Source organism: Anomalospiza imberbis, chromosome 22, assembly GCF_031753505.1.
Source record: "Anomalospiza imberbis isolate Cuckoo-Finch-1a 21T00152 chromosome 22, ASM3175350v1, whole genome shotgun sequence".
NCBI classification, from domain to species: Eukaryota; Metazoa; Chordata; class Aves; order Passeriformes; family Viduidae; genus Anomalospiza; species Anomalospiza imberbis.
The window spans coordinates 4,755,694-4,782,351 of record NC_089702.1 but is presented as its reverse complement, the minus strand read 5'-3'; the positions used below and the strand labels follow the sequence as shown (position 1 = coordinate 4,782,351).

The window sequence follows — 26,658 nt, the reverse complement described above, 5'->3', positions numbered from 1 at the left end:
TGCAGCCCACCAGTGTGTCCATACCTCTGGCATTCATCACCTTCAGCCCCTCCTGTGCAGTCCCCTGTTTTTGGTGTCAGACATGCTCCTCCCTGGGGTTAAACTTCATTTCTTCCTTCGTGTGGCACTTCCTACACTCCCTGCCCTGTCTCTCGCTGGGGTTCCCCCTTTGAGCACACACAGTGGTGATGTGGCTCGAGTACCAAGAAAAAAGGCAAAAGCAGAGCTCTGCCACCACACAGATGGTCAGCCAAGCCCCCTGCTTGGCCCTGACTCCATCCCCAACCCACAATCTGGATTGTGGTCATTCAATCTTCCCAGCAAACACCCCCAACTCAATAAACAACAAAACCAGGCCATGGCAGTGCTGGATTAACGGTTTCCAGAAGAGGAGACACCTGAGTCACCCAGGGAAGGGCAATTTTTAACGACTCAGACAACTTCTGCCTGGGCCTGTTTGAGGAACTTTGCAGGGGTTTTTACACTTCTGCTAAAAGAGATGTTTCTCCTGTGGGGGAGCAAAGACAGGATGAGACCAACTCTGTCACGCAGAGACACGGAGGAGCAAGATCAGATCACACCTGAGACATCAGGTAAACTCAGCACCCCAGCCAGGTGAAGTCATGCAGGAGCTGAACACTTTCCCTCTGCTTTCCAGAGGCTTGGCAAGGCCGAGCCTCCACGTGACACCCGCCGGAGGCACCCCTGGTGCAGCAGGGCGGGTACTCATGACTCATAAGCTCTTTTGAAATCCTTTATTTTCTTCTACAGAAAGGGTTTCAAATGAGGAACTTCTTCTCCAAGAGCTTGCTCTGTCTTGGTGGTTCAAGGTAGGAACAGAGGGGCTCAGCTGCTTCCTGTGGAGAAGCTGGAAAGCATCAATCCAACGTGTATTTATCAGGAGCAGCCCAGGCTCCCTTTATCACCCTGAGATGGGTGTACCCCGAGACACGAGCAGAGCCAACACCTCCTGCACTCTCACTCTCACGCCAGCTCCTGGCCGTGCTCCCAAGGCCGTGCTGTCCTCCAGGGCTGCCTGGGCAGCCAGGCTGGGATCCAGAGCAGCATCCACAGCACCAGGATCACAGCCCTGCTCCTGACTGAGCTCTTCTATGTGCTTTGGGTCTGAAGTCCAGGTCCTTAGGATCCCTGGGAATCTTGGGGGGCGTTGAAGATTCACTTGTAGCACATCTGCTGTTGCACATCAGGGCAGCAAAGCAGCTGCGTGTGGACAGGCAGTCATGAGACAACACCAGCAATGTCCTCTGTATTCCCAAAAAACCCTAACAAAAGCAGGCAGGTTCAGACCTTCGCCTATTACTGGAAACATTTAATTAGGGGGCAATATCAAGTGCAGCCCCTCACTAGACAAGCAATCCAAGGAACCAAAATCAACAGCCAAGTAACGTCTTCAGAGCTTCATGTCATTTCCACCTTCAGACAAAAATATTTATTCACCTACTGAGTTTCCATTTCCCAGAAGATATTCCCAGGCCTTATTTGCAAAGCCCTTCCCTCCGTTGGTGATAGGATTAGTTCCTCCTGGGGATTATCAGCCCCATCCCACGTACGAAGCCGGTGCCCAAGGACACGGATCCGGCGCGCCCGCCGGCCAAAGGAGGCACTCACGAGAGGAGGAGATCCAGGGGGGCTGGGGATGAGTCAGGATGGATTCCTCCCTTTGCTCCACGTTGCACACACGTCTCTTACTCTGCCAGTTTGGGGGGAGAAGGCCTGGAGGGTGCCAAAATGATAAGCACCTCTCCAGGAAAGGCCCAAGAGATCCCTTTCCAGTAAGAGCCCTCACGCACCACCGGAACGTCTCTGGGTAATCTCTGGCTCGGAGCAGATCAGGGCTCTGACTCAACACCCCACCCTAATGAGCAGCCCTAATTAAGCACAAACCCAGGGGCTGGCTGCCGGAGGCGGCGGTTCCAGGGGTGACACTTCCAGCGGTGTCACAGAGAAGCTGGGAGTGTGGAGTGATATGGGAGTTCCCGTGGAAGGGGAATAAACACCCTTTCCAGGAGCAGGCCAAGAAGGCACACAGGGCTGCAGGAGTGGCCACAACAAAGTGCCAATTAGAACCTGCAGAAGTTGAAGGGACCACCCTTCTCCTCCTGCTCCACCACAACTTGCAAACCCTCCATTTTAACACACTGATGCATCCCCCAGGATCCAAAGCAATCACAGGCAGGATGAACAGTACTATCAAGCCTTCAGTCTGTGCCCTACATTTCTGCATTAAATAATAAATACCTGGCACTCTGCACAGTTTCCAGGGCATCTCACTGCAATCATTAGTGCCCTTTCCAAGGGGGAATGCTCAGGCAGATATTAAATAGCCACATCTTTAGCAGCCTTTGCTAATCATGCTGCTCTCAGTTTGAGGTACTTTTTTTTGCTGGAGGGAAAGGATTAGTTAGGATTTTAAAGCTTCACAAAATGCTAATGCATATTACAAAGGTGTCCCCAGGAACTCTGTTCTAAAAGGTGTTTAAATCCCTTTGTTTATTACCCCAAAACAACGCGGGAGGGGGTGAGCTGCAGACCAAGATCAGTGATTCCCACCTGGAGTCCCAGCGAGGAAGGAGCTGCTCCACGAGGCCAGTCCCATGGCCTGAGCATCCCTCTGCCCCACAGCTCCCTCCCCAAAAGCGGTGCAGGTGAAGCACCTGGACCAGTCAGTCCCACACTGGCACTCACCAGCCGGTCGGCCCCGGGCTCCAGCTTCACTTCAGCTCTAACAGGACGGGATGAATCATCCACTGCAGGGTCAGGGGGCGAAGCTTCACCAAGAACTATCAGCCCCTGGAAGAGAGGAACAGGAATGAACCGCAGATCCTTTGGTCTCCACAGGGAAACTGCACACCCACCGTCCCCCACAGCCCGATGCTGCACAGCAGGCCCTGAATTCCCACCGCGGCTTCCTGACGTGATGCCAAACCCAATCCCCTGCTGGCTGGCTTTCCCTGACATCTCAGCTGAACTCAGAGAGGGAAGGAGAGCGGCTGGAGCCGGCTCCCAGGCCTCTGAACCGCTGCCTGTGCCACCTGCCACCCCTGCCCGCGTGCCAGCCAAGCCAGAGGAGCTTCCTGCTGGAGCACAGAGCAGCTGCCCTCATCCTGCACAGTGGAGCTTGCCACCACAGCCAAGCAAACAATTCTGAGCAGGTGATGAAAATGTACCAGCTTGGTACTCTGAGCAGACTTCCCCCTGCCCCTCAAGGAGAGATATTTACAAAAACTCACTAAGGAAAGAAAGACATTGCTATGGACTTGGTGGGACAAAGCACACAGTGGCTGAGCACTGTTTTATCAGGTTTAACATATGCTGTCCTGTTCCTGTTTAACTGAAGCTTAACCTAAAGGCAGGACTGCTTTGCTCTCAGAACAGCACGAAGTGAAATAAAATCATTGTAAATCTGCATATTCTGGGCTATATTATAACAAAGGAGGGCAAAATGTGCAAGGGATTAGGGAGCTGGTGGAACCTACAGGCCACAAACACAGCTCAGGACAAAGACAAGCCCCAGTGAGTAGCATTTGGTCAAACAAGGAACTGTGAAGGGGCTGCTCAGATCAAGAACAGGCAGATCAGTCACCTGAAAACAATTCTGGAGGTTGCACAGTGTGTAACAGCAAAGTGAGCCTGGAGGCAACCTGGGCACTTATCTGGAGAGAGGACAGAGCCACAAGGCTTCTCTCAACAGCCTGCTATTTTTAAGTGCCTGCAAACAGGGTATTTTACAACCAGCTCTGAGCACACGCTCCCTGGTTTTGGTGTTTTCCTCCACTTCTCACCAGGCTCCCACTGAGCTGATCCCAATGTGCTGAGAGCACAGTTCCTGCTGAGGCTCCCAGGCAGCAGTTTACCCTCAAAACACAGGTTATTTTTGACTGCCTTGTCCTTTCCTTGCTTTGATCTGACACAGCAATGTGTCTTTCTTGAAGGGTACACTGGGATGTAAACTCTAACATATAAAGGTAATTAAACTAAAAAAGAATGAAATCAAATTTTTTTGAACTTTAAAACTTGTAGAACTCTGAATTCCTGCAGCAGCTACATTTTAACCTCCTTACGGCCCAATAAGCTGGAATTGAGTTATATTGACAGAAAAAACAAGGTGTTTCCAAATTCTTTAACTGTTTTCCTTGTACAATTTGAAGCCAAATCCATTCCAACAAGCTCGTGTGTTACTGGAACACGGCGTTGTTTCTCTAGTCTCCTATTCTTGTTCCAAGCCCTTTCAAGATAAGTCTCTAGTTTTTCACTGGTGCAAACAGAATCTGTTTTACAACCATCCCAGAGCTCAATGACATCAAGATAACGACAGCTGGCGGCAAGAATAATCTCCAGCAAGCCCCATCAGAGACCGGGTATGTGATACTCGTGGTTCTGTTTTTTTCTTCTTCAGGCCACTACCCAAAACACTCAAGTTCTGAACACCCCTGCACCTTTGTCCTGGTTCAGGGCAAATTTGGGAGAGAACCCAAATTGTTTTATCCTAAATTCATGTATTGGGGCATCACAGTTGAGTTTTGGTTTGAACAAATCAAAGAGGATGATCCCGTTGGCCAGAAGCTCCTTTCAGACCTTGGGGCTGCAGCCTTATAAAACCACAGGGGATGCTTGTGACCATTACCAGGCCATTTCACGAGCCTGTCCAGTTGCCATCACCTGGTGAAAGCCCTGAACCTTCAACATCATGACATGAGTTTTCTCCTTTCTTCCATTACTTAACTTTTAGCATATAAACGCTCAGCTATTTTGTATTCTGGACTTAAAACCATGCTGCACCGTCAGCTTTAAGACAGAAGGAAGATGATTCTTTCTGAAGAATCATTCATTTGCACACTTCCCAGAAGCCTTCTGCCCTAATCTCAGTAATGGATTCTGCTCACAAGCCGTGCTCTTCCACCTACTCATTTAGAGCCCTCACTCACTCACTCAAGCCTGTTTTTCTGCACAGCTGCATCAAAGTCCAGTCTCCCTCCCCTGCTTTCTACCCCCCGGAAGCCTCTCCCCACCACCCCCAGAGCAGCACACATCTTGGGATAGGCGTTTGCCAGACTGAATTCCTGAGGATCTCTCAGTTGATGCAATACCAGGAGCCTTCTTGCCACAAACTCCAGACATTCCTTCCTCCAAGGCCTGACATTTAGATGTGCATGCCTGAACAAGTCTCCGTAACAATCCCTTCCTCATCCTTTCTCTGCTCACCCCCATTCTCCCACCATCTGAGAGCAATGCTAAAAAAAATTACTTCCACAGAGAAAGGTCAGCACCAAAAAATGATCTTTTTTAATGGAACAGACTCAATTTTAAGCCTGTTCAGATAGCATCTGAGCTAACTTCCTCCACAGGCCACTCCCTTTTCCACTAAATCTCAGTTGTTTTTATCCCCATCTTCAGCTACTCCCAAAAGGAAAGAATGGAAAGGTTTAAAAAAAAAATCGAAGAGAAAGGCTTGAGTGATGGGGAACAGCATCACACATGCAACAGCACCAGCTCTGCTCAGCACCAAAGACTGACTCTAAAGCAAGGTATTGCTCCCTTCACGTTATCATACTGAACCAGGGACAGGAATTACACTCAGCCCATGCCAAATTGCATTACAATTAGTCACAGCTTTGCAGTCTGCTTTGGGAGAGAGGCAGGAGGGAAAAAGCATCAGACTTCACATCCACACTCTCCAGTGTCAGAGGGAGCCATCAGGAGGCAAAGCAGAAGCACACTGCCCAAAGGCCTCCTGCCCCATGCTGCTCTATCCCGCTCCATCACACCACATCCTGCTCCATCCTGCCCCATCCCGCTCCACTCTGCCCATCCTGCCCCATCCTGCTCCATTCCTGTCCCATCCTGCTCTATCCCTCCTCCATCCCTGCTCCATCCTGTCCCCTCCTGCCCCATCCTGCTCCACTCTGCCCCATCCTTCTCCATCCTGCCCCATCCTGCTCCACTCTGCCCCATCCCTGCTCCATCCTGTCCCCTCCTGCCCCATCCTGCTCCACTCTGCCCATCCTGCTCCATCCTGCTCCATTCCTGTCCCATCCTGCTCTATCCTTCCTCCATCCCTGCTCCATCCTGTCCCCTCCTGCCCCATCCTGCTCCACTCTGCCCCATCCTTCTCCATCCTGCTCCACTCTGCCCCATCCTTCTCCATCCTGCCCCATCCTGCTTCACTCTGCCCCATCCCTGCTCCACTCTGCCCCATCCTGCTCCACTCTGCCCCATCCTGCTCCACTCTGCCCCATCCCTGCCCCATCCTGCTCCACTCTGCCCCATCCCTGCTCTACCCTGCCCCGTCCTGCTCCACACTGCCCCATCCCTGCTCCATCCTGCTCCACTCTGCCCCATCCCTGCCCCATCCTGCTCCACTCTGCCCCATCCCTGCTCTACCCTGCCCCGTCCTGCTCCACTCTGCCCCATCCCTGCTCCATCCTGCTCCACTCTGCCCCATCCTTCTCCATCCCTGCTCCACTCTGCCCCATCCTTCTCCATCCTGCCCCATCCTGCTCCACTCTGCCCCATCCTGTCCCCTCCTGCCCCTCACCTTGTTGGCTCTGATCTGCTTGTAGATGTCCGTCTGCTGCCGGATGCGATACTCCAGGTCCGACACGTGGGCTTGGAGCCAGTTCCAGCGGCTGACGATGGCGGCACGGTCTGCTGCCCACCTCCACTCTGCCCTCCGCCTCCTGCAACACACACAGCATTATTCTCAGTGTGATTTTAATTACACAGGCCACAGAAATCCAAGGAGAACTGACAGACAGATCAAAAGCTGCATTCTGGATGGCAGGACTGATACCATCTCACCACTGCTAATAATTACCACGGAATTACAGACGTGCTGCAAGGGCCATGTCTCTGCAGAGCAAAATTCCAACATCTGCTGGCACCCACTGACTCAAGTCTTCAAAAAAAGTCTCTGGCATCAGTCCCCAAATCCACCTGAACGGCAGCTCATACCACGTGGCCACAATTAAACCCCAGTGACAGGTTTCACAACCACCCCTGCTGGGGTTTACAAGGTGGAGAGGAGCAGCAGGGCCAACCTTGCACAAGCTGCTCCCCTGCAATGGCGTGCTGCACAGGACAGAGCAGGCGACAGCAAAGCAAACCTGATTTCTGCATCTGATGGATGGGCCAAGCAAATAAAGAAGCCAGGTAAATAACACCAACTGTCATCAAAACACCCTCAATCCCTACTGCTGCACTCCAGGGCGGACAGGAACACAGAGATGGTAAGGAATGGATAAATCCATGGCTCCACTCTCCACCTTAAAAGCCACAGTATCATGAAAATAAACCCTAAGCATACTGATTCCTGTGGATAAATATTAAGGCTTCCCAGAAAGGAAGAAACCTTGACATGGTGTGGAAACAAGGCATCAGCAGAAAGTGCTGACAAATCCAGTATTTTTGCACAAAGCCTTTGCCACATCTGGATGCTTAGCAATTAAGAAATTAATCACAAAATAATTCCCTTTGCCCATCTCCCCCCCTCCTTCTGTGTAGGAATTCTGAACCAGCCGAAGCATGTGGGGCAGGGGAGCCACAGCAATGTCCAGATGTTTCCTCCAAAATCAAACCAGAAAGTCTTTTGCTGAGATTGACCCATTTCAGAGCTGAAACCAGCCACGACAGCAGAAGCAGCACGTGGTAAATGAGGTTTTGTACTGAGGCAGCCCCAGCTGCAGAGATGGGAAGAAGCAGAAATCATCAAGTTCTTTAAAAAATCTGCACCTCCTGGGTGTCTGCCCTGATTTAGGCATAACCGCTACCAAATGCACTTGCCTAAAAATGAAATAAACACAAAAAAGTCCCAGGGTTATTACAAGTTTCAAATCAACGAATAGAAATACCCTGAAAAGAAGGAGTTGGTTGCTTCAAACTGCAAGTGAAACCCCTGCATTTAGAACAAGACACGTTATCCATATTCCTGCTGGACCTCTGGCTGTCCCTGCAGAGCCAGTGTAGATGAGGCCACGTTCCCACAAAACAGGCAAGAGCATCTGCTGCCTTCTGCCCTCCCAGCCTTCTCCAAAACACAGGAGTTCAAGTCCTTCCCTCTGGAATACTGCCCCGTGTAAAACCAGATTTCAGCAGTTTGCTCTTTGGGGAGCCACAGAGCCCTGGGAATTTTGAGAAGTAAGTTTTAGAATCAAATGCTGCTGAGAGTACATCTGAAGTGCCAATTCCCTAAGTTTGCCTCTCCCAACATTACAAAGCACCTCTGCCTGCTGGAACACTGGTCTGTGCTGATAAATACAGCCTATTCTTTCGCTCAGATTACACAGAAACCGAGATTAAGTATGAAAAGAATAGTTTTCAATCCATTTAGTTTCTTAAGTAACATGGCAGCACAAGCAGCAGCAGACCTGCTCCTCACCTTAAAATCAGGACACATCCTACCCCAGAAAAACCCACTGGATTTGAACCAAAAATAAGGCAAGAAAGTGAAACACAGTAATGTACACTTCATCCTCTGACACCCTGCGGCAGCAGTGGAGGAGGGGAAGAACAGAATGATGGCTCAGCCACACTTTCCAAAACAGCACCGAGCGTAGAGTTTCTATATTTAGAACTGAGCCTTTCCCAGTTCGGTCCCACCCTTCCCTGCGAGGTGCTGGCAGCAACATCATGGGATGGATGTTCCCTCTTGGGGATCAGCTCTGGGACAAGGACCTACGGATATTCCTCAGCTTTAATGCCTCTACAAGCATTTTGTGAAAATGATTCTTTTCTCGTCTAGCATTAGAAAGGAGCAGCCAAGCCCAACATAGAGTGTGATGTCCTGCAGTGACCACTGGGGATCTGAAACCTCCACTTGCTCTGGGGGCGAGGAAAACCCTCTCCTTTCTTTCTAAGCCTGAAGAGAGTCTACAAGGAAAATGGAGAGGGACTTTTCACAAGGGCATGGAGTGAAAGGACAAGGGGGAATGGCTTCAAAGTGACAGAGGGAAGGCTTAGATTGGATATTGGGAAGAAATTCCTCCCTGTGAGGATGGTTATGCCCCGGCACAGGGATCACTTAGCTCCATCCCCTGCCATGGCAGGGACACCTCCCACTGTCCCAGGCTGCTCCAAGCCCCATCCCACCAGGCCTCAGACACTGCCAGGGATCCAGGGGCAGCCACAGCTGCTCTGGGCACCCCGTGGGAAGGATTTCTTCCCAATATCCAATCTCAGTCTCAGTTTCAAGTCCCTCAGTCAGCCCATCCACCCACCCACCAGTCCGTGCTGCTTTCTGCTGAGTCCATGCAGCTGAATTCCAACCAGGCAGACAGAGACAGCCCCAACAAACGGAGGGAATTAGAGATTAGCAGACTTATTTTTTCACCAGGAGACTGCCCTACTAAAGGCCCAGCTGCAAAGTGAGCAGAGCAGACCCAGCAGCTGCTGCTAAACCAGCGTGGTAATGACATGGAGCAGCACAGAAAAATGGAGCTAGAACTGATTTCAGATCGGAAAGTTACAGGCTGGAGGGGAGCTACGTTACCAGATCCACTTCTAGGAATCAGCAGAATGAATGAGAAATAGCCACTGGGGTCTGGAGGGAGATTGTTTCTGCCACTCCAAGCACTTGAGCAAACCCAAACCATCTTGATGTTAAATGAGGAATAACAGGTCACACTGGAAGAAACAGTCGATGCCAGAAGAGAGAGAAACACAACACAGAAACACTGAGAAACTCTGCAGGCAGCCAAGCAGGCTGGGAGCTGGAACAGCCATGGGAGGGGTTCACTGGGAACCAGAGAATGCCTTTGGCACTGATGCCAGGAGGCGGCACAGCCCAGGGCACCCGGCAGCTCCCAGAGCCTCGGACGCTCCCAGATCAATGCCACAACATGAGGCAATAAGCTCCAGCTTTCCAGGCACTTTCCATATGGTTCCCCTCCTCCACTCTGTATATTCCCAGGGGCTTCGCTGTCCCCTGGAATGCAGTCACCTTCCAGTGCTGTATTTACTCTCCTCTTTCCTACACAGCTTTGGACAGAAGAAATCACAGAGAGTGATTCAAAGCTCTGGGGTTTGAGACTTTCCCCCAGGGACACCCAGCTCAGCCTCCTTCACCTTCCAGAGGCAAACTGGGAATGTTTCAGCCCATCTCGCAGAGGAGCCTCACAGTGGCACTGGACAGAGCCCAGGAGGTACAGGATGGGACTCTTCTTCAATAAGACAACCAATTCAGCTGCTATTTCCCACTTTGCTTCTGTCCCTGTATATTCTTCACATTCTCCAGCTCACCAAGCTTTATTATTATTATTATTATTATTATTATTATTATTATTATTATTATTATTATTATTATTTTGGATCAATGCAAAACCAGATCACTGTGCGGAGCAAGAGTTAAAGCTCTGCCAAACCCACTCTCATGATGACTCTGAGGGAGGGAGAGAAAACCCCACAAGGCTCGAGAACAATCTCATTAGCTGATCGTAACATTTCTGCCTGCAAAGAAGCCAAAGCGAACAATTTGTTCAGCTGAACACCCGCCCCCACCCCTGGACAGAACCATCAGCTTTGAAGGGCTCTTTATTCCCAGCATGTGCTCAGCACTCCGCTGAATCTCCTTCCAAGCTCCCCTCGGCTCATTCATTCCCATATTCACACAAACCCAGGACCTCCACAGGCTGGGAGTAAAGCCTCATTTCCACTGAAAAGCCCCCACTCCTCAGGGAAAACTTGGGAGCACAAATCCTAAAGCGTGAGCGGGGCTAAGCCAAGCTCCTGCCCCAAGACAGAAGTGCCCAGTTTCTCACCAGTAAACTAAAAATCACCGTTTTATTTACCTCCTGTTTTTAGCCCAGAGCAGCAGTGCTGGCTGTGAATCACCACCTGCAGAAAGTGTGCCAGCAGTCCTCTCTGGCCGCTGTAGTTACAGCCCCGAGCAGAGCGGCTCCAGAGCACTGCCCAAGGCTGGACGAGATGGTCTTAGAGGGCTTTTCTAACTGAAAGGATTCCAGGATTCTGTGAAGGTGAAACTCCACAGCCCCAGGTGCTACACGAGGCTGGTGACACAGCATCCCATCCGGATTAACGCCCTGGGATCCTGCCGGGAGCACCCAGGGTGACTCACGGGGACACTGAGTCACTCCTGCCTGTGCTGGCCTTCCCCAGCCTGTCCACAGTCCCCGTGCAAGCAGTGAACCTCGAGAGAGCAGGCAGCAGCTCCCACCAGGGCCTGCAAAGGGCACAACGCTGTCTCACAAGTGCTTCTGCGCTGTTTCAAACCCAAGTGCCCCAGATCTTTACACCATGACATTTATGCACCGCCCCAAGCATTAATTCAGCTGACTTGTCTGAAAAACAGCCATTCCCAGCTCTAGCTGCTCTTGAGCCCTCAGCAGCAACAATTGTTCTGTGACAATAGCTAAAAATGAGGATTTCATTCTTCCAGCTATGCCAATGCAAGTACTTTGGGCCACGTCCGAACCCTGCTTAGCACCCATGGACAAAGGTGCGAGGAGAGAAGGGGAAGGTGGGGGAGCAAGGTGCAGGACAGGAGGTTGGATCAGAAGTGTGGTCACCACAAGCTGCCTGTTACAGCAAAAAAAGAAAACCAACTCTCCAGCAGCTCAGCAGAGCAGTCAGCTGAAAAATACCATGTTTTAAGGGAATTTATCAAACCCATTTTTTAGTGTAGTTCTCCACACGCTCATGGGCACCGAGGCAGAGAAGAGCAGCTTGAACTGTCGGTGTGCAGATTCTGCCTGATCACCATCACTCCAGAAATTAAGGCAGTTTCCTAGTCCCTTGCAGCTAAATCCAGGAATGAGAAGGTGACACTACACAAGGCACCAAAGTTTGCTCCAGCTGCATTCGGTTCACTGGGAATTTTTCCCTTAAAGCTCTGGTTAAGATGTCATTCTCAACATTACAAACTATGAACCAAGAATGCCCATTTTCCCCTCAAAAATGCCTAAAATACAATTGCTCAAGCTTACAACAAACATGTTCCAGAGCCATATCCTTCGTTCTGCTGAGTAAGGCCCTTTATCAATATTGTAATTTTGCTTATAGCAGCTTCCCAGTAGGTCTGGGTTACACAGGAGAATCATTACCTTTCTTAGACCCAGATTTTTCACCAGGAGTTAAAATTCTTCTACAAGAAAGCACGAAGTGGCAGAAGCACAAAGCCAATGGAAATGGTGCTCTTTGTGGTTTTTTTTTCTCCTCTTCACATTAAAGGTGGGATCTCACCAAGAGATTTATAACTTTCTTCTGGCAAGCTCAGGAGCTGAGGGCCAGTGCCTCCTGTTCACTAAGAGGATACAGCAAGCGATGACAGAGGTTTGACATCCTCACTAACACATCATGAGCACGATCAGCCACAACCACAAGCCGTTATCTTGACTATTGCACTTCTATCCTAAAGCTCTGCTTGCTGCCAAAGCAAAGCCCCAGCAGAGCAAACCAGCCACTTCCCAGCTCCTGGTCTCCCTGCAGCACCATGAGATCACCTCACTTGGCAGCATGGGACGATGTGACTTTCTGGATTGCTGGAAAACAAGCTTCCCTGAGAATAATGCAGTTAAAACATCAAAGAAGAGAAGGAAGGGGGTGTTCAGTGTTCTAAGCTCTTCAAACAAAACTGAGAGCACAACAGAGAGGAGACAATTACGGCACAGAGTAAACTGTTTGAGAAGTTATTACACTTGTTCCACAGCAAAGCCCTTTGTATGCAGCAAAGAGAGGAGTTCGGTGTCCAAGTGGGGGAGCGCTCGCTGCAGCCCATTAGTGCCACAGTCCCCGGGGAACAAGAATAGAGACTATGCAAATCAGGATCCATTGTTAAAAGAGAAAATTTATTTCACATTCCTGAGCAGCAGTGTTCCTGGAGCATAACAATTGGAGAGGCCCTTCTGCTGAGTATGGCACATTTTTATGCTCCACAGTAAATCAATATTCCATAATACAGAAACTACATGGAATTATAGCCAGGGTGAGGACGGCAGTCCCGAGCTTTGGTGAGCAGTGCCAACACAACACCATGTCAGAACAGGACTTATTTGGGACCTGTTTTCATTGTTCAGGAGAGCTCCTGAAGGCAGAATTTATGGAATGATTCTCCGGGATGTTAAAACCTTCCAGCTCGTGCCATAAGGCGAATGGCACCAACACAGGCGTTTCCTGCCTGTGCTGCTCTCAACTTGATCTGAACAAGTGCCACTCCAGCTGTCTCAGTGTCCCGAAGCTTCCCCACTTGGGCAGCACCAGCAAAACAATCTCACAGTGAGATATCCAAGAAAAAAACAGAGTTCATCTCAAAGCAAAGAACTCTTCCTTGCAAGAGGGGAACTGACTATTCCTGCAGTATTTACCAAACTTCCCAACGACAGATCTCACTACACACTGACACAGGATGCAGAAACTTGTTTTCAACTCAGCCACTTCTGATCACTGTCACTTCAGGATGGAAGTGAGCAGGGCAACAAATAAAACCTGCTTTCATTTTCCTCTTGGTTTATCTCACAGGAGATAGAGCCTTCCTCTTCGCCCCCACCCAGCGCACCCAGTAAACACTGACAGAGGAGTGAGCAGCACTGGATACTCCCATCTCTCCAGGCATGAAAAAGCAGCTTCAGTCTCTTCACTTCTCATTATGCAGCCGTTAAGACCTGAGGTCAAAGGGTGTTTTGTCATGGCTCATGGGGACCAGGGGGGCTTTTGTTTAACTCCACAGGTTCTGCAGCCCAAGATCAAAATGAAACTTCAGGATAAGTGATTACACTGAAACAGGCTCAGCTCGAGGCCTGGGAAATTTCTGCACTGCTGGGATGACCTCACCCTCCTTATCTGCTCTTTCATGTCCTGGGAGGAAGAGAAGAGAGCTCTGCAAACACGTCTCCAAATGCAGAATTCCGACATTGTGTTCCTGAACACAGCTCTGAGATCACAAAACTACACTCTGCTCTGTACCTGGAACACAAAAGCTCTAAATCTTCCTCACAGAAGTCTCCTATAAAGATCAAGTTGGGTTTTTTTTTGGTTTTGTTTTTCTTTGTTTGCTTGTTTGTTTTTTAGTTTTTTAGTTTCCCTTACAGTACATCAGAGCAAGGAAGATTTTATACTCACACAAAGGCATCAGTCGAGAAGTCCAGAGAATTTCTGAATCCCCATCTCTGGAAATTTTCAAGGCCTCAGGCTTGGAGCAACCTGGCCTAGTGGGAGGTGTCCTTGCCCATGGCAGGGGGGTGAGACTGGATAAGCTTTAAGGTTCCTTTCAACCCAAACCATTCTAGGATTCTAAAAAATACATTTGTTTGAACCATGTCATGACATCAGGACAAACCAGGTAGAAGCCAGGGAAGATTTCCAGTAGGAGGAGAAGATCTCAGCAGGGCCAAACACGGCTGAAATGGGCTGGGCTTGGAGTGAGGGGGAACACACGCTGGATTTTAGGGGGCACTGAAGCGGCACAGAAGCATCAGTGCAGAACTGCATCAGTGGTATGAATTCACCAAGCAGGTGCAGTCCCAAGGCTCCCTGCCTTCCAGGGCAGCAGCAGTCTGCTTCCCAGCCTTCGGGAGAGCGCTGGGAGCAAGTTCCGCGAGCGCAACCCCAGCTCAGGCCCACGCACTCAGGGGCTTGCCCTGATTTCCAAGCCTTCAGTCCCAGTAGCTTCAGAGTCGTAGGAAAAATGAGATTTCCTTTTCTTTTTTGGCTTGAAGCATGGGGAGGTGATCCCTGTTCAAAGCAACAGGAACACCATGTCTTTTAGGGAAAGAGAACGCGCGCTGGATGCAGATGTTCTCTGTGGCGCTGTCTCGGCTCCTCTGCAGCCCCTCTTCGCACAGGTCCCTACCCAGGCCTCTCCCAACGCAGGTCCCAGCAAAGATCACCTCTTCAGTCTGTATCAGAGCAAGAATAAAGCTGCACATCAATATTAAATCTGAAGGTCACTTCGTCAAGGGAAGGGGCAGCCGTGCTATTTCTGGCACCAATCCAAGGAAAGTTTCCTCTCTCAACCCAAAGAGCCCTTCCAGTTAACACAGAAATAACACATTTCTGGCCTCCAAGCCCTTTATCTAAGAAATGGGATAATATAATCCTGGCTGAAGGACTGCTGTATAGTACAGGAGCATGGAAAAAGTCCAGAGAGAAATGGAAAGGGAGAGGGAGAACAGGAGACTGATGTGAGTCACGCTATGCTGGGTTTTGCCTGGAGCCAGAGAAACACGGTGGAAAGGGGCCATGGAACATCGGGATGGCACGGGCAGGGAGAAGGGCAGCTGCATCCAGCCACTCAGCTGTGGACAGGCAGCACATCAGAAGGTATAAATGATGGACTTGGCAATTGTGTTCCACAGCAAAGACGCAGAAAGGTTTCATGGCACTCGATCAAATCTGACACTGACATCCCTGGGGAAGCAGGGGGAGCTGCTGGTTTGGGGTAGGTAAACTGAGGGCACAAGAGAAAGGAGCTCTGGGCAGAGCTGTGCTGGGGGTGGCTGGAGATGGCCAAAATAAGGCTGTGAAAATCCAGTTGTATTTCCATGAGAAGAAAGGAACAATCTGCATTGTTTGGCCACGTGAAACCCCTTTTATCAGCGACGCTCTGGCATACAAAGGACTGAAGAAACACTGGATTCAAACATCAAATGGGAGACACAAAAGAGCATCTCTGCTTTCCAAGAAAGGGTTGAGCTCTGACCAGGTCAAAGAATCTTCCAGAAGAGCAACTCCAGCCACTAATGAAGGGTTTTCAGGGAGCTTCCCATCTCATCTGCATTCAGGCCCCAACACATCGTGTCACTTCCTTCATCACAGCTTCGGCACCAATGGATGTCTGTCAACACCAGTGAATTTCTCGGGCATTCCTGGCTCCTTTGTCAAGTTTTCCATCATTTAATGAATCTCATTTAATGAATCTGCAAATCCCTCTGCATGGTCCCACAGAGCACAGTTTAAGAGCCACTATTTCAGCCCATACTATCTCCTGAACGTGTTTGCCAGAAACTATTTTGAACCCCAGCAGTTTCTGGACAGTAGAAAGGAGGAGTATTTCACCCAACACACGGCAGAGGTGGCACATGCTGGAGGCTGGAGCCGAACAACAAACCTTGGGTGATCTACCAGGAAGTGATGGAGACAAAAAGGAGCCAACGCTCCACTTGGCAGCTCCTCTGAAGGCTGCAGCTGAGTCCTGGGGGTCCACCCTGGATCCTTTGGGACAAGGACAGGACACTGTCAAGTGGCTGGGGAAGGACAAGGGGAGCTCAGCTCCTGCCAGAGCTCCACCTGTGCCCTGCTCCGCTCCCATGCTGCCAAACCAACCTTCAACACAACTCAGTGCCCTGTGAAACAAGGGCCTCCCCCAAACATAGCTGCAGCCACAGGAGGCCTCTGCTACTCGCTGTGGGCTGACAAAGGCCTTAATGTTTAAACTTACAGATACCCTATTTACTCTGCTGAAAGAGAGCAGGGAGTAATTCAAACCCGGAGAGCACAGGAGCGTTGGAGGGGGAAGGAAGCAGGGTCTGGATGAGTCTGCAGAGCTGAGGTGGCCGATGCTCACAAACTGAATGCTGGGATTAGGACGTGACCCGTCCAAACTGCAGAGTGTGTTTGCTGCACGAGAGCCTGCGGGAGCCCCCCAGGATGAGGACAGCCCCGCCAGTGCCACGTCCTCAAGGACTCTTTGCAGGAAGAGTTTGCACAACGACTTTGGATGATGAACTCTGCAGAGTCCAAATACATGAAGTCACATGTGTGCACATGCATTTCTCCTACAGAGCCAAAAGGCACTGGCCCACGAGAGAGAACACAGGAACTGTCACTGAGAGCAGAGTTAAGGATTAACTCCAGGTAGGCTCCAAGGAGGAAATCCACATCTGACCAGGGAGAAAAGCGAAGAACAAACAAAAAGGAAGAAAAGCAAGAAGATGATAGCAGAGTCCATGTTTGTGTATCTGTGGTGGGAACCTAATACTTATTTCCTACATCACAAAGGAAGACCTTCCCTGAGGGAATAGGACACTGCCAAGGTGGAATCCTGACTGAGGGCTCTCATCCATCTTCTGCAACGTGGCAGAGCAGGGGAGGAAGAATAAAGTCCTTTGGCTTAAAAGGCTCAAAGCTGGGCCCCCAGTCCCACTCTGCTAATTCCATGCTCCATCACAGATTTGCTGTTTGATCTTGGCCATGGTACTTGACATCTTTTTCTCATCTATTAAATGGCCAGAGGAGTTCTGGCTCACGGTCAAGAGGCTCTGTTATCTGTGGGGTATTTATTGTCCCAGGCACAAGATCACTTTAGAGTGCAATGGTTTTAGCATCACAGAAGACATTCCACTGTAACCATCAATTTACTACCTTCTCTCTTTTAATTAATTAAACACTTGCCAAAAAGGCTCCCTCTGATCAGGCCCACACTCCCTCCCAAGCACAGGGGAGGTGGGTGAAGAAAAGCAGAACAAAGGGAGGGTTTTCACCTTGTGGCATCTCTGATCCTACACCTGCCCTCCCCTCCCATTGCCAGGCTCTTCTGGAGCAAAATATGTGTCACAGATACACACACAAATTTAGGAGTGATTATATGGGCTTCATTTCATTTATTGAGATTAAAAGCGAGGGGTCAGCTGCAGGTTAACAATCCACTCATGTAGTCACTCTGTTGTTTGGGCTTTTTATTAGTTCAGCTACATGAGGCATCTTCAATGTGAATTTGGGGAGCAGGACCGAGCAGCTGTTCCCATGTTACAACTGTTACACCCTCCTGAATGCCTCCTCCTTCTCTACCTGCAGCTCAGGCTCTTCCCAGAGACTCTGGCTATTCCCTAGAGCTGGGGAAAGGACACACTATGTTCAGCATTGTTTTTTGGTCCCCTTGTGCTCCATTTCCTTTTTTCAATGTCTCAAAAAAATGAAGAAAAAACAAACCACAAACAAAAGTCAAAAAGCTACAGCTATTTCTTCTCTTTAGTAATCCTGAATATATTTATTATCATGTCTGACCTACAAAAGAAAACATGACCTGATCTACAGAAGCCTGCATCAAGAGTTATTCTGCCTTTTTGTTGTTTTGTTTTTAAAATCCACCCTTCCCCCAAAGCTCTGATTTTGCAGCAGTTGAGACTGGACAAACACTTCCAAAGGAAGTGGCAAAATTTCCTAGATGTATCTGCTGAGAAAGCCTCCACCCAGAGGCACCAGGGAAATTGAGGAGGTTTTCAAAACACTGCCATCCCTTCACAGCCACCTCTGCCTATGGAGCATTCAATTCTGGTCAAAATAAATGAGGCTGGACAGGAGCAACCTGGTCTAGTGGAGACGGTGTCCCTGCCACGGTGATCTTTAAGGTCCTTCCAGCCCAAACCACTCCAGGATTCTCCAAAAGGACGCCCACCCACGCTGTGTCTCATCCCTTGTGTGCCAACAGCCATCCTGCCGCTTCCAGAGCCTGCTCTTGGGCCGAGTTTGAGACCAGCTGCAGCAAATCCAAGCCTTAATCCTTCCACATGAGAAAGGAGAGAACCACAGCGGCAGGAGCCGAGGCTGCTGCTGGCCCTCGACAGGTGTGGACCCAGAACCTGGACTGGTGACAGGGCCTCAATGCGCCCCTTCATGCCCGGCAGTTCTGGGACAATGAAATCTCTGTCCCAAGCCTCGGAAATAAAGTTCCTCTTTGTGAGAGTTGAACTCTGACAAGCAAGAGCTGCAACCCAAACCCGACTCCACCTCCTGCCAGGACTCGGTCAAATCCCAACCTCTGAGGTTTATGCCGCTGCTGTGTCCTGCCTTGCCATGACCAGAAAATTCTCTGCACAGCCCCGGTTTGAAAGCACTGAGGTGTCATTTAGGACAAGACCAGAGACACCCACCGATTCCAATGGGTTGGAGCTGACACACTGAACAAAGGGGAACAGGAAATAAGTCTGGTCACAACTCCAACACTCCTCTGCAGCCATTGCAAAAGGGGTTGTGCAAACGTATTTCATAAATAGGTCAGAGAAATGAGAAAGCAGATGACAGACAGATGGCACAGCGAAAGGAGACAAGGAGGAAGAAGTGGGCAAGAACATCTGAGCCAAGAGAAAAGCAGCCAAGGAATTCTTCAATGAAATCCCAGCTTGATTAAACAGCTCCATGCTCCAAACTTTACAAGAAGTGAAACACAAATAGGAAGTCCACTTTATTTTGGACAAGGACCCCCGTACATGGAAATCACATCTCCAAGCAGCAGATGCTGTTCACCTTCCAGCACCTCAAATTCAGGTCATTCCTGGGAATGGAGCCAAAGTGCACTGGTAATTAGGGTCTAAAGGACAACATGAAATTTAGGCACACCAGCTTCAACGCCAGCAAAGCTCCCACTGGCACCAACACAACCTTTGTACAAACTTGACAAGAAAACCATCACCTGGTGTGTGTTAAAGGAAATTATTGTACCGGAACATTTAGTGATCCACCAGAACAAGGGAGGCCTCAGACTTCATCTCATCTGCTGACATATCCCCAGATGAATCACAGAATCCCAGAATGGTTTGGGTTGGAAGGCTTAAAGCCCATCCAGTGCCACCCCTGCCATGGCAGGGACACCTCCCACTGTCCCAGGCTGCTCCAAGTCCCATCCAGCCTGGCCTTGGGCACTGCCAGGGATCCAGGGGCAGCCACAGCTGCTCTGGGCAAGGCACAATAAGCCCCTCTCATGGCAGAACTGCAACACACTTCAGTATTTTCTGTACACAGTAAGTTTCTCCAAGTCTAAAACTCCACATATGTAAGAAAAAAATGTGTTTAAATGCTTAAAGATAACTCTCTTTGAAAAAATCTTTGGTACTCGACAGGTTCTTGACCAAGCCATCAGCATGGTTCTCACCCACAGAGCACACAAACCACGTCCCAGATGATGAGCAACTGAAAGGACAGACCAGAACAGGAGGCATTTTGAGTAGTTTCTGCAAAACAAAAATCGAAATAAACCTTGACTGAAGGAACAAAAAGTAGTGAGATGCATCACTGACAGCAAGATGGTTCACTGATACTGACAGCAAAAGAGAGAATGAAAACACACTTAACACTTCTGACTGTATGCAGCTGACACAAAAGAATATAGAGCAGAGTTATAGTATTAGAATTTATGGGTTTTTTAAAAGATGGAGAGAAAAAATAGTTTGGATCACTGAGGAAAAGCACTGTTGGATTAGACCACTAAGAAGCCTTCTTAAAAAAAGAAGGGAAGGGTGGAAAATGATCCATCAACAAGCCAGAAAATGTTAAGTGAAGTTTTAAGTAAATGAGAACAGATTTAAAAAGCCATCACATCTCCTGTTCAAATTCAGGCTCTGCTCAGATGGCAAGAGGCTACAAGATCACATCCACAAGTACTTGTGTTTTCTCCGTGGCTTCCCAACCCAACAGCAAGGGAGGAAACAAGAACTGATGCCTACAAGATCAACGGAAGCAGGACAAGAATGTTTTTGAAAAACCACTCCAGCTCTAGCAAACAAGCCTTTACTCAGTTAAATCAGCCTCCACAGTGATGTCTTCTCACATAAAATGATCTCATCTGGCCTTATGATCCAAGGCAAAACCAAGTATTCTTGACACCAGTTCTCTGAGCTTGCTTTCCTTCTTTTCCTGCCAGTTCTCTCAGGATCATTTTGTCTTCCCCCAGCAGTGTTTCTGTCCCATTGCCCAAGGCACTGCACCACTCCATCCATGTCAGTCTTGTCCTGCTCCTTCCAGGCCAGCAGCTGGAAGATCAAGACACGCTGTCCACACACACCGTGTGCTTGTTCAGGACAACTTAAGCACAAAACATTTTCAGTCCCAGCAAAGTGTCCCAAGCACCCAGCAAGTACTTACAGCATTCAAACACTCAGCCCTGCTAATTTTGATGTGGCTGAAAGACAGAGCCAAGTGCGTGGATCACTTCATGGAATCAGCCCCATTGTGACAACAGGGTCTGAGCTCAGCTCTGCACCCACAGCTGGCAGGAAGGAGGCTTTGGACCAAACACCTTTTAAGCAAGAGATGCTCAGGCACAGCTAGAAGGTGCACCTGCCCCTTGAAACTGGAAATCCTGCTGGATGTGGAGCTCACACCTGCTTCACACATTATTCAGAGGACAATAAAGAAACTAATTATGTTTGGAAAGTCACTAGTTATTTATAGCAAGGCATCAAATTTGTTACCAGGAGAGCTTCTAGCAGGTCAGGGTTACAGTCCTACAGTCACCTGCACAGGGCATCCTAAAATACCTGGGCTGGCCTACACTTGAAATAAAACCGAGTTCAAACACAGCTAGGTCCTTAAAAGCAATCCTCCAGCACATATTTGCTAAAAATCTTAATGGAAACATCATTTAAAGACCTTTATCAGAAGAGACAGAGATAAGGGTCATGTAACCTGTGGGTGTCTGATTTATTACAGGTGAGCTGAGCAGGGAGAAATTCAAACACATAATTAGAAAACAGGGAGGTGGAACAGACTTGGAGGAAGGAATCACCTCTTCTTGCAGCTACTCCTAATAAGCAATCCCAGCTCTTCAGCACAGCTCCAGGCGAGGCACCCTCCCAGCGTCCCAGTCAAAACTCTGAATCACACACTGAGACAAGAGCGAACAACGAAAGTGTCCAGCCTCCATTCACTAGGGAATCTGATTACTCAGACTGTCCTGCAGCTAATGGAAAAAGAGACACAGTGTGACAGAGAGAGGTGACACAGCCAGACCTGCAAAATCAGTGCTCAGTTCTCCCTCAAGCACCCGCAGAGCAACCCACCAGCATCTGCCTCCCTCCCTTTCTGCTGCTCACACTGTTGACAAAACCCAAGGCCTTTTAAGATGTATTTAGTAATAACTGAGTTTTTTTTTTTTTTTAAAGAAAAATTAGGCCTCTGTTGATTTCACAGGGCAGGACAGGCTGCGCCCATCTTCAGCTGTTCTTACAGAAAACACGTGCAGAAACGTTATCTAATTGCAGCAGTGGAGCATCTTTGCATCTGCTCTCCATGCACTTCAGGTCAGGCTTCACAAAGCTACAGAAAGAGGGACAAAAGTGAGGGAAAGGGTGGGGAGGGTTTAATAAATGTCAAAATTCATTTATTCAGAAATTCTGTTCAATCACCTACTATTCCATGATGAAGAGAGCTGACCACGTTTGTTTCATCTTTCTATGCCCTCACAAAACCTGTCTCAAGACAAAGTGGATAAATCCTGGGGCAGTGAAAAAAAACCTGTGACCTTTCTTTCTGTGTTTCAATGCTTCTCCTGGATATATTCTTCTTTTATAGGACAACATATTCTACTTCACAATTGAGAAACCAAGAAACTAATTGCTTCAAAACAGCAAAGAATTCCAGAGTAACTATTCCAGACTTTACAACGCTGGTGGGAATAAATCCTCAGTGAATATGGCTTCAAAAAGCACCCTGTGCCCTCTCTTCCTCTTTCAACTCACTAAAATAAGACTTAAGAGGAAATCTGCTAAGACACCAAAGAAAAAAGGCCACCTCTTCTGCTAAGGGAACTAAGGGAAGCAACAATAACCCTCAGCAAAAGCACAAAGATAAAGGTTTTTAAAGCTGCACCACAATCTGAGGGAGCCAGGAAAGGTTCTCAAGGACTCAACACCCCGTGATGTGTCCTCCTGCCCCTGGGAATGACAGCAGCTCTAAGCTGCCCAATCCCCCCACACAAAACTGCAGAGGGTCTCTGCAGGTCCTGACAGAAGTATTTGCAGAGTAATTTAAATTTAATTTTTTAAAAAACAAAATTAATAAAAAAATAAAATTAAGAAATGAAAAAGGAAAAAGCTGTGGCTGCCCCATCCCTGGAAGTGTCCAAGGCCAGGATGGACAGGACTTGGAGCAAGCTGGGATAGTGGAAGGTGTCCCTGCCCCTGGCAGGAGGTGGCACTGGATGAGCTTTAAGGTCCCTGCCTACCCAAACCAGTCTGGGATTTTTTGATTCCATAACTGTGTTTCCTTCAACTATTCAGCTCACCTAATTCTGCCCTTTGCCTGGCTAGATTAAGTAATTACCAGCGGTACGGCAGCAGTGGTAGGACAGTGGTTTCTGGAACATGGAATTATGCCAGAAAAGCTTTGGGATCCAGTTGCCGAGCGGAGGGAGTGGAAGCTCACTGCTGCCTCATTTCACAGCAATGACATCAGCCCCGAGCTCCGTGGAAATCCGAAGCCTCTCTCCAGGAGGATGGATCATGGATGAGCGCTGAGCTCGGAGCCACAGCGGCCGAGCGGTCACGGGGCTGCTGAGCACATCAGGTGATTCACACACAAAAGGGATTTGAGTCTTCCTCCAGCACCCAGAGGAACCACCAGCAGCTATTTATTTATGTATCAGACAACAGGGATTTATATCTTATATGTCAGTGTATATATATATATATAAATATATATAAATTATTTTATACATATATAATTATTATATATACAATACATAGTGTCTCTCACACCTGAGTAAACACCACCTAAAAGAAAGTCTAAGGCTTAACTGCTGGGTTAATCCATGTTTGTGCAGTACTTTCAAGATAAAAACACTCGGTGTGCTAAGCATTATCATCAAGTCTAAGAAGGGCAGAATTGGCTCTAGGAGAGATACTAGAATTACAAACACACAAATTAAAACACTTGGATTCTTTCCAGAGCAGATCACTCCGATTTTGTCTTTCTGCTTGTCAGTACACAGCTCCACAAATGTCTGCTTTTTGGAGACATGGGACAGAAATCCACAGAGTCAAGTTCCTAAAGGCAAATAATATCAAAACCCATTCCTAAATGGCAGAAGATTATCCTCAAAACAAGGAAAAAAAGCAGCCTCACTTTTGTCATGGGATACTGACAGAGCTTAAAAAGTGTCAACTTTAAGGCCCATAAAATTTTTCTGACTTTCACAGTGTGACACCAAACCGCTTCAATGAGAAACTTTAGCGAAAGAAAAGATCTAAGAGGTTCAACCAAAGTATTACATATAAACACTGAATATTTATATAAATATTTATGTGTAGTAAATTCCAAAACGAGATTCAGGCAAGAAGCAATCAAATAAGCTTCCAAGTTTCATGGAAAGGATGGCAGTCTCATGGAAAGCCACAGCAAGTGGCTTCAACCAAACACCCAGCTCAGGTCTCCCTCCTCCTATCTGAACAAGCCTCTCTGTATCGTGCTGGCAGTTTCTGGAAAAGAGTTTAGTCTTTAATCAAAGTTTATTTTCCTCTTGCAGAACACTGAGTACTCACATATCAAAAGCCTTGACAAAATTCCTAGGGCTTCACATTTTTCTTACTCCTAATGAAAACCAGCTTGGCTGGAGAAGTGAATATTGTCCTTGTTACTGCGATTCCCAGATCTTGGGATATGGGGCTGCTGCTCCAGGTGCCCTCGGGAGCATCAGGGCACCACTGGGGCAGCTCCTGCGGCAGGGCAGAGCCCAGCACATGGAAATCAGGAATCAGACCTTTGCTGAAATCAGACATCAGACCTTTGCTGAAATCAGGAATCAGACATTTGCTGCAATCAGACATCACACCTTTGCTGAAATCAGACATCAGACCTTTGCTGGAATCAGGAATGAGATCTTTGCTGGAATCAGGAATCAGACCTTTGCTGAAATCAGGAATCAGACCTTTGCTGGAATCAGGAATCGGACCTTTGCTGGAATCAGATCTTTGCTGGAATCAGACATCACACCTTTGCTGAAATCAGACATCAGACCTTTGCTGGAATCAGGAATGAGATCTTTGCTGGAATCAGGAATCAGACCTTTGCTGAAATCAGGAATCAGACCTTTGCTGGAATCAGACATCACACCTTTGCTGAAATCAGGAATCACACCTTTGCTGGAATCAGACATCACACCTTTGCTGGAATCACACCTTTGCTGGAATCAGACATCACACCTTTGCTGGAATCAGACATCACACCTTTGCTGGAATCAGACCTTTGCTGAAATCAGACATCACACCTTTGCTGAAATCAGGAATCAGACCTTTGCTGAAATCAGGAATCACACCTTTGCTGGAATCAGACATCACACCTTTGCTGGAATCAGACCTTTGCTGAAATCAGACATCAGACCTTTGCTGAAATCAGGAATCACACCTTTGCTGGAATCAGACATCACACCTTTGCTGGAATCAGACCTTTGCTGAAATCAGACATCACACCTTTGCTGACTAACGCTGGCAGCTGGGCAGGCAGGGAGCAGGGCTGCAGGAACCCTTGGGGAGCCAAACTGGCCCTGCCTGGCACCTCCAGCTCTCCAAACAACCCCTGGAACCTCCAAACCCAGAACCCAGAGCCAGCCTTGGGCTGAGAGCACCACGGGCAGAGCCTGAGCACAAGGAGGGGTGGGCTGACTGAGACAGGAACAGGCTCCAGGAGAGGAGACTGAGGATGGAAAAACGACACCTTAAAGAGAAAGCTTCTTACTGAACACCAACAACTTGAATATGCCTTAACTTCATTCCTGTTCCAACAGGCAGCAGTGTTAATCAATTACCTCCCCCATGCTTTGCTTTTCCTCTATTCTTCTCAGATACTTTCAATAAGTATAGAATATGATATAGAGAGACAGGAGCCCTGCTGAAGCTTATAATTACATCTAAAATAGCAATACTGCCTTAAATTTCGAGTTAAAACACCCCAACACAGAAAATACAAGTCCAATGTTTAAGTGACAAGTACTTTGCATTACAGAACCTTTCAAGCACACTCCCAGCTCTCAAATAAACAAATCATCACACAAAGGCCAGCGAGGCAGCCGGGAGCAGTTTCAGCCCTTTCCAGGACCATGGGAGAACTGCAGGCATCCACACAGCAGCAACCTCTCCTGAGAAGGAACCATTTTCTGGGAATAAGAGATCAAAATCCATCACTAGGATTTATTTATCTGTGCCAAGGGGACAAGAGGCTGCTGTGTGCAACTGCCCAGTGATTTTATGCATTAATCTGTTCATGAGAAAGATTGTATTTAACAGTAGAAAACAGCAATATCTGCACATCCCTCTGCCAACTTTCAGTCTTGAAATTGAACCGCTCAGGCCAGAGCCTCTGGACTGCTCAGAGCAACACGGGAGCTCATCCTAGAGCAGCTCAACATGGATCATAGTTTGTGTGGGAATCACAGAATCATTTGGGCTGGAAAAGATCCCGCAGACCATGGAGTTAATCTGTGCCTGATCCCCACTGTGTCCCCAGCCCAGAGCACTGAGTGCCACATCCAGGCCTTCCCTGGACACCTCCAGGGATGGGCACTCCAAACCTCCCTGGGCACTTCCAACTCCTAACCGCCCTTTCCAAAGGGAAATTCCTCCTGATGTCCACCCTGAGCTCCCCTGGCCCAGCCTGAGGCCGTTCCCTCTCCTCCTGTCCCTGTTCCCTGGAGCAGAGCCCGAACCCCCGGCTGTCCCCTCCTGGCAGGAGCTGTGCAGAGCCACAAGGTCCCCCCTGAGCCTCCTTTTCTCCAGGCTGAGCTCCCCCAGCCGCTCCTCACTGGACTCTCCAGACCCTTCAAGCCCACCCAGTCCCAGCCCTGCCATGGGCAGGGACACCTTCCACAGGACCAGGCTGCTCCAAGCCCCGTTAGGTGACACCCAGCCCCTGCCTCTCGCACCCCCCCATCCCAAAGCAGCAGCAAGGCCTTATCCCTCCGTGCAAAATGCACCAGGGCAGCTGGCA

General features: G+C 48.7%; 1 protein-coding gene and 1 long non-coding RNA gene across 5 annotated transcripts in view; one reads left to right on the top strand and one right to left on the bottom strand.

Annotated features, from left to right (window-relative positions):
• KANSL1 (KAT8 regulatory NSL complex subunit 1) overlaps nucleotides 1-26,658 on the bottom strand; it is an 81,345-nt gene that overhangs the window by 18,505 nt on the left and 36,182 nt on the right. For all 4 annotated transcript variants that reach the window (XM_068211847.1, XM_068211845.1, XM_068211849.1 and 1 more), the window contains exons 3-4: nucleotides 6,557-6,698; nucleotides 2,707-2,811 (exon numbers count right to left, since the gene is read on the bottom strand). In XM_068211847.1, coding sequence (XP_068067948.1) covers nucleotides 2,707-2,811; nucleotides 6,557-6,698 — 247 coding nt within the window. The remainder of the gene's footprint in view (nucleotides 1-2,706; nucleotides 2,812-6,556; nucleotides 6,699-26,658) is intronic.
• On the top strand, nucleotides 21,829-23,370 carry LOC137486602 (uncharacterized). Its single transcript, XR_011005760.1, has 2 exons — nucleotides 21,829-22,532; nucleotides 22,989-23,370. It is a non-coding gene; the product is annotated as an uncharacterized lncRNA (long non-coding RNA).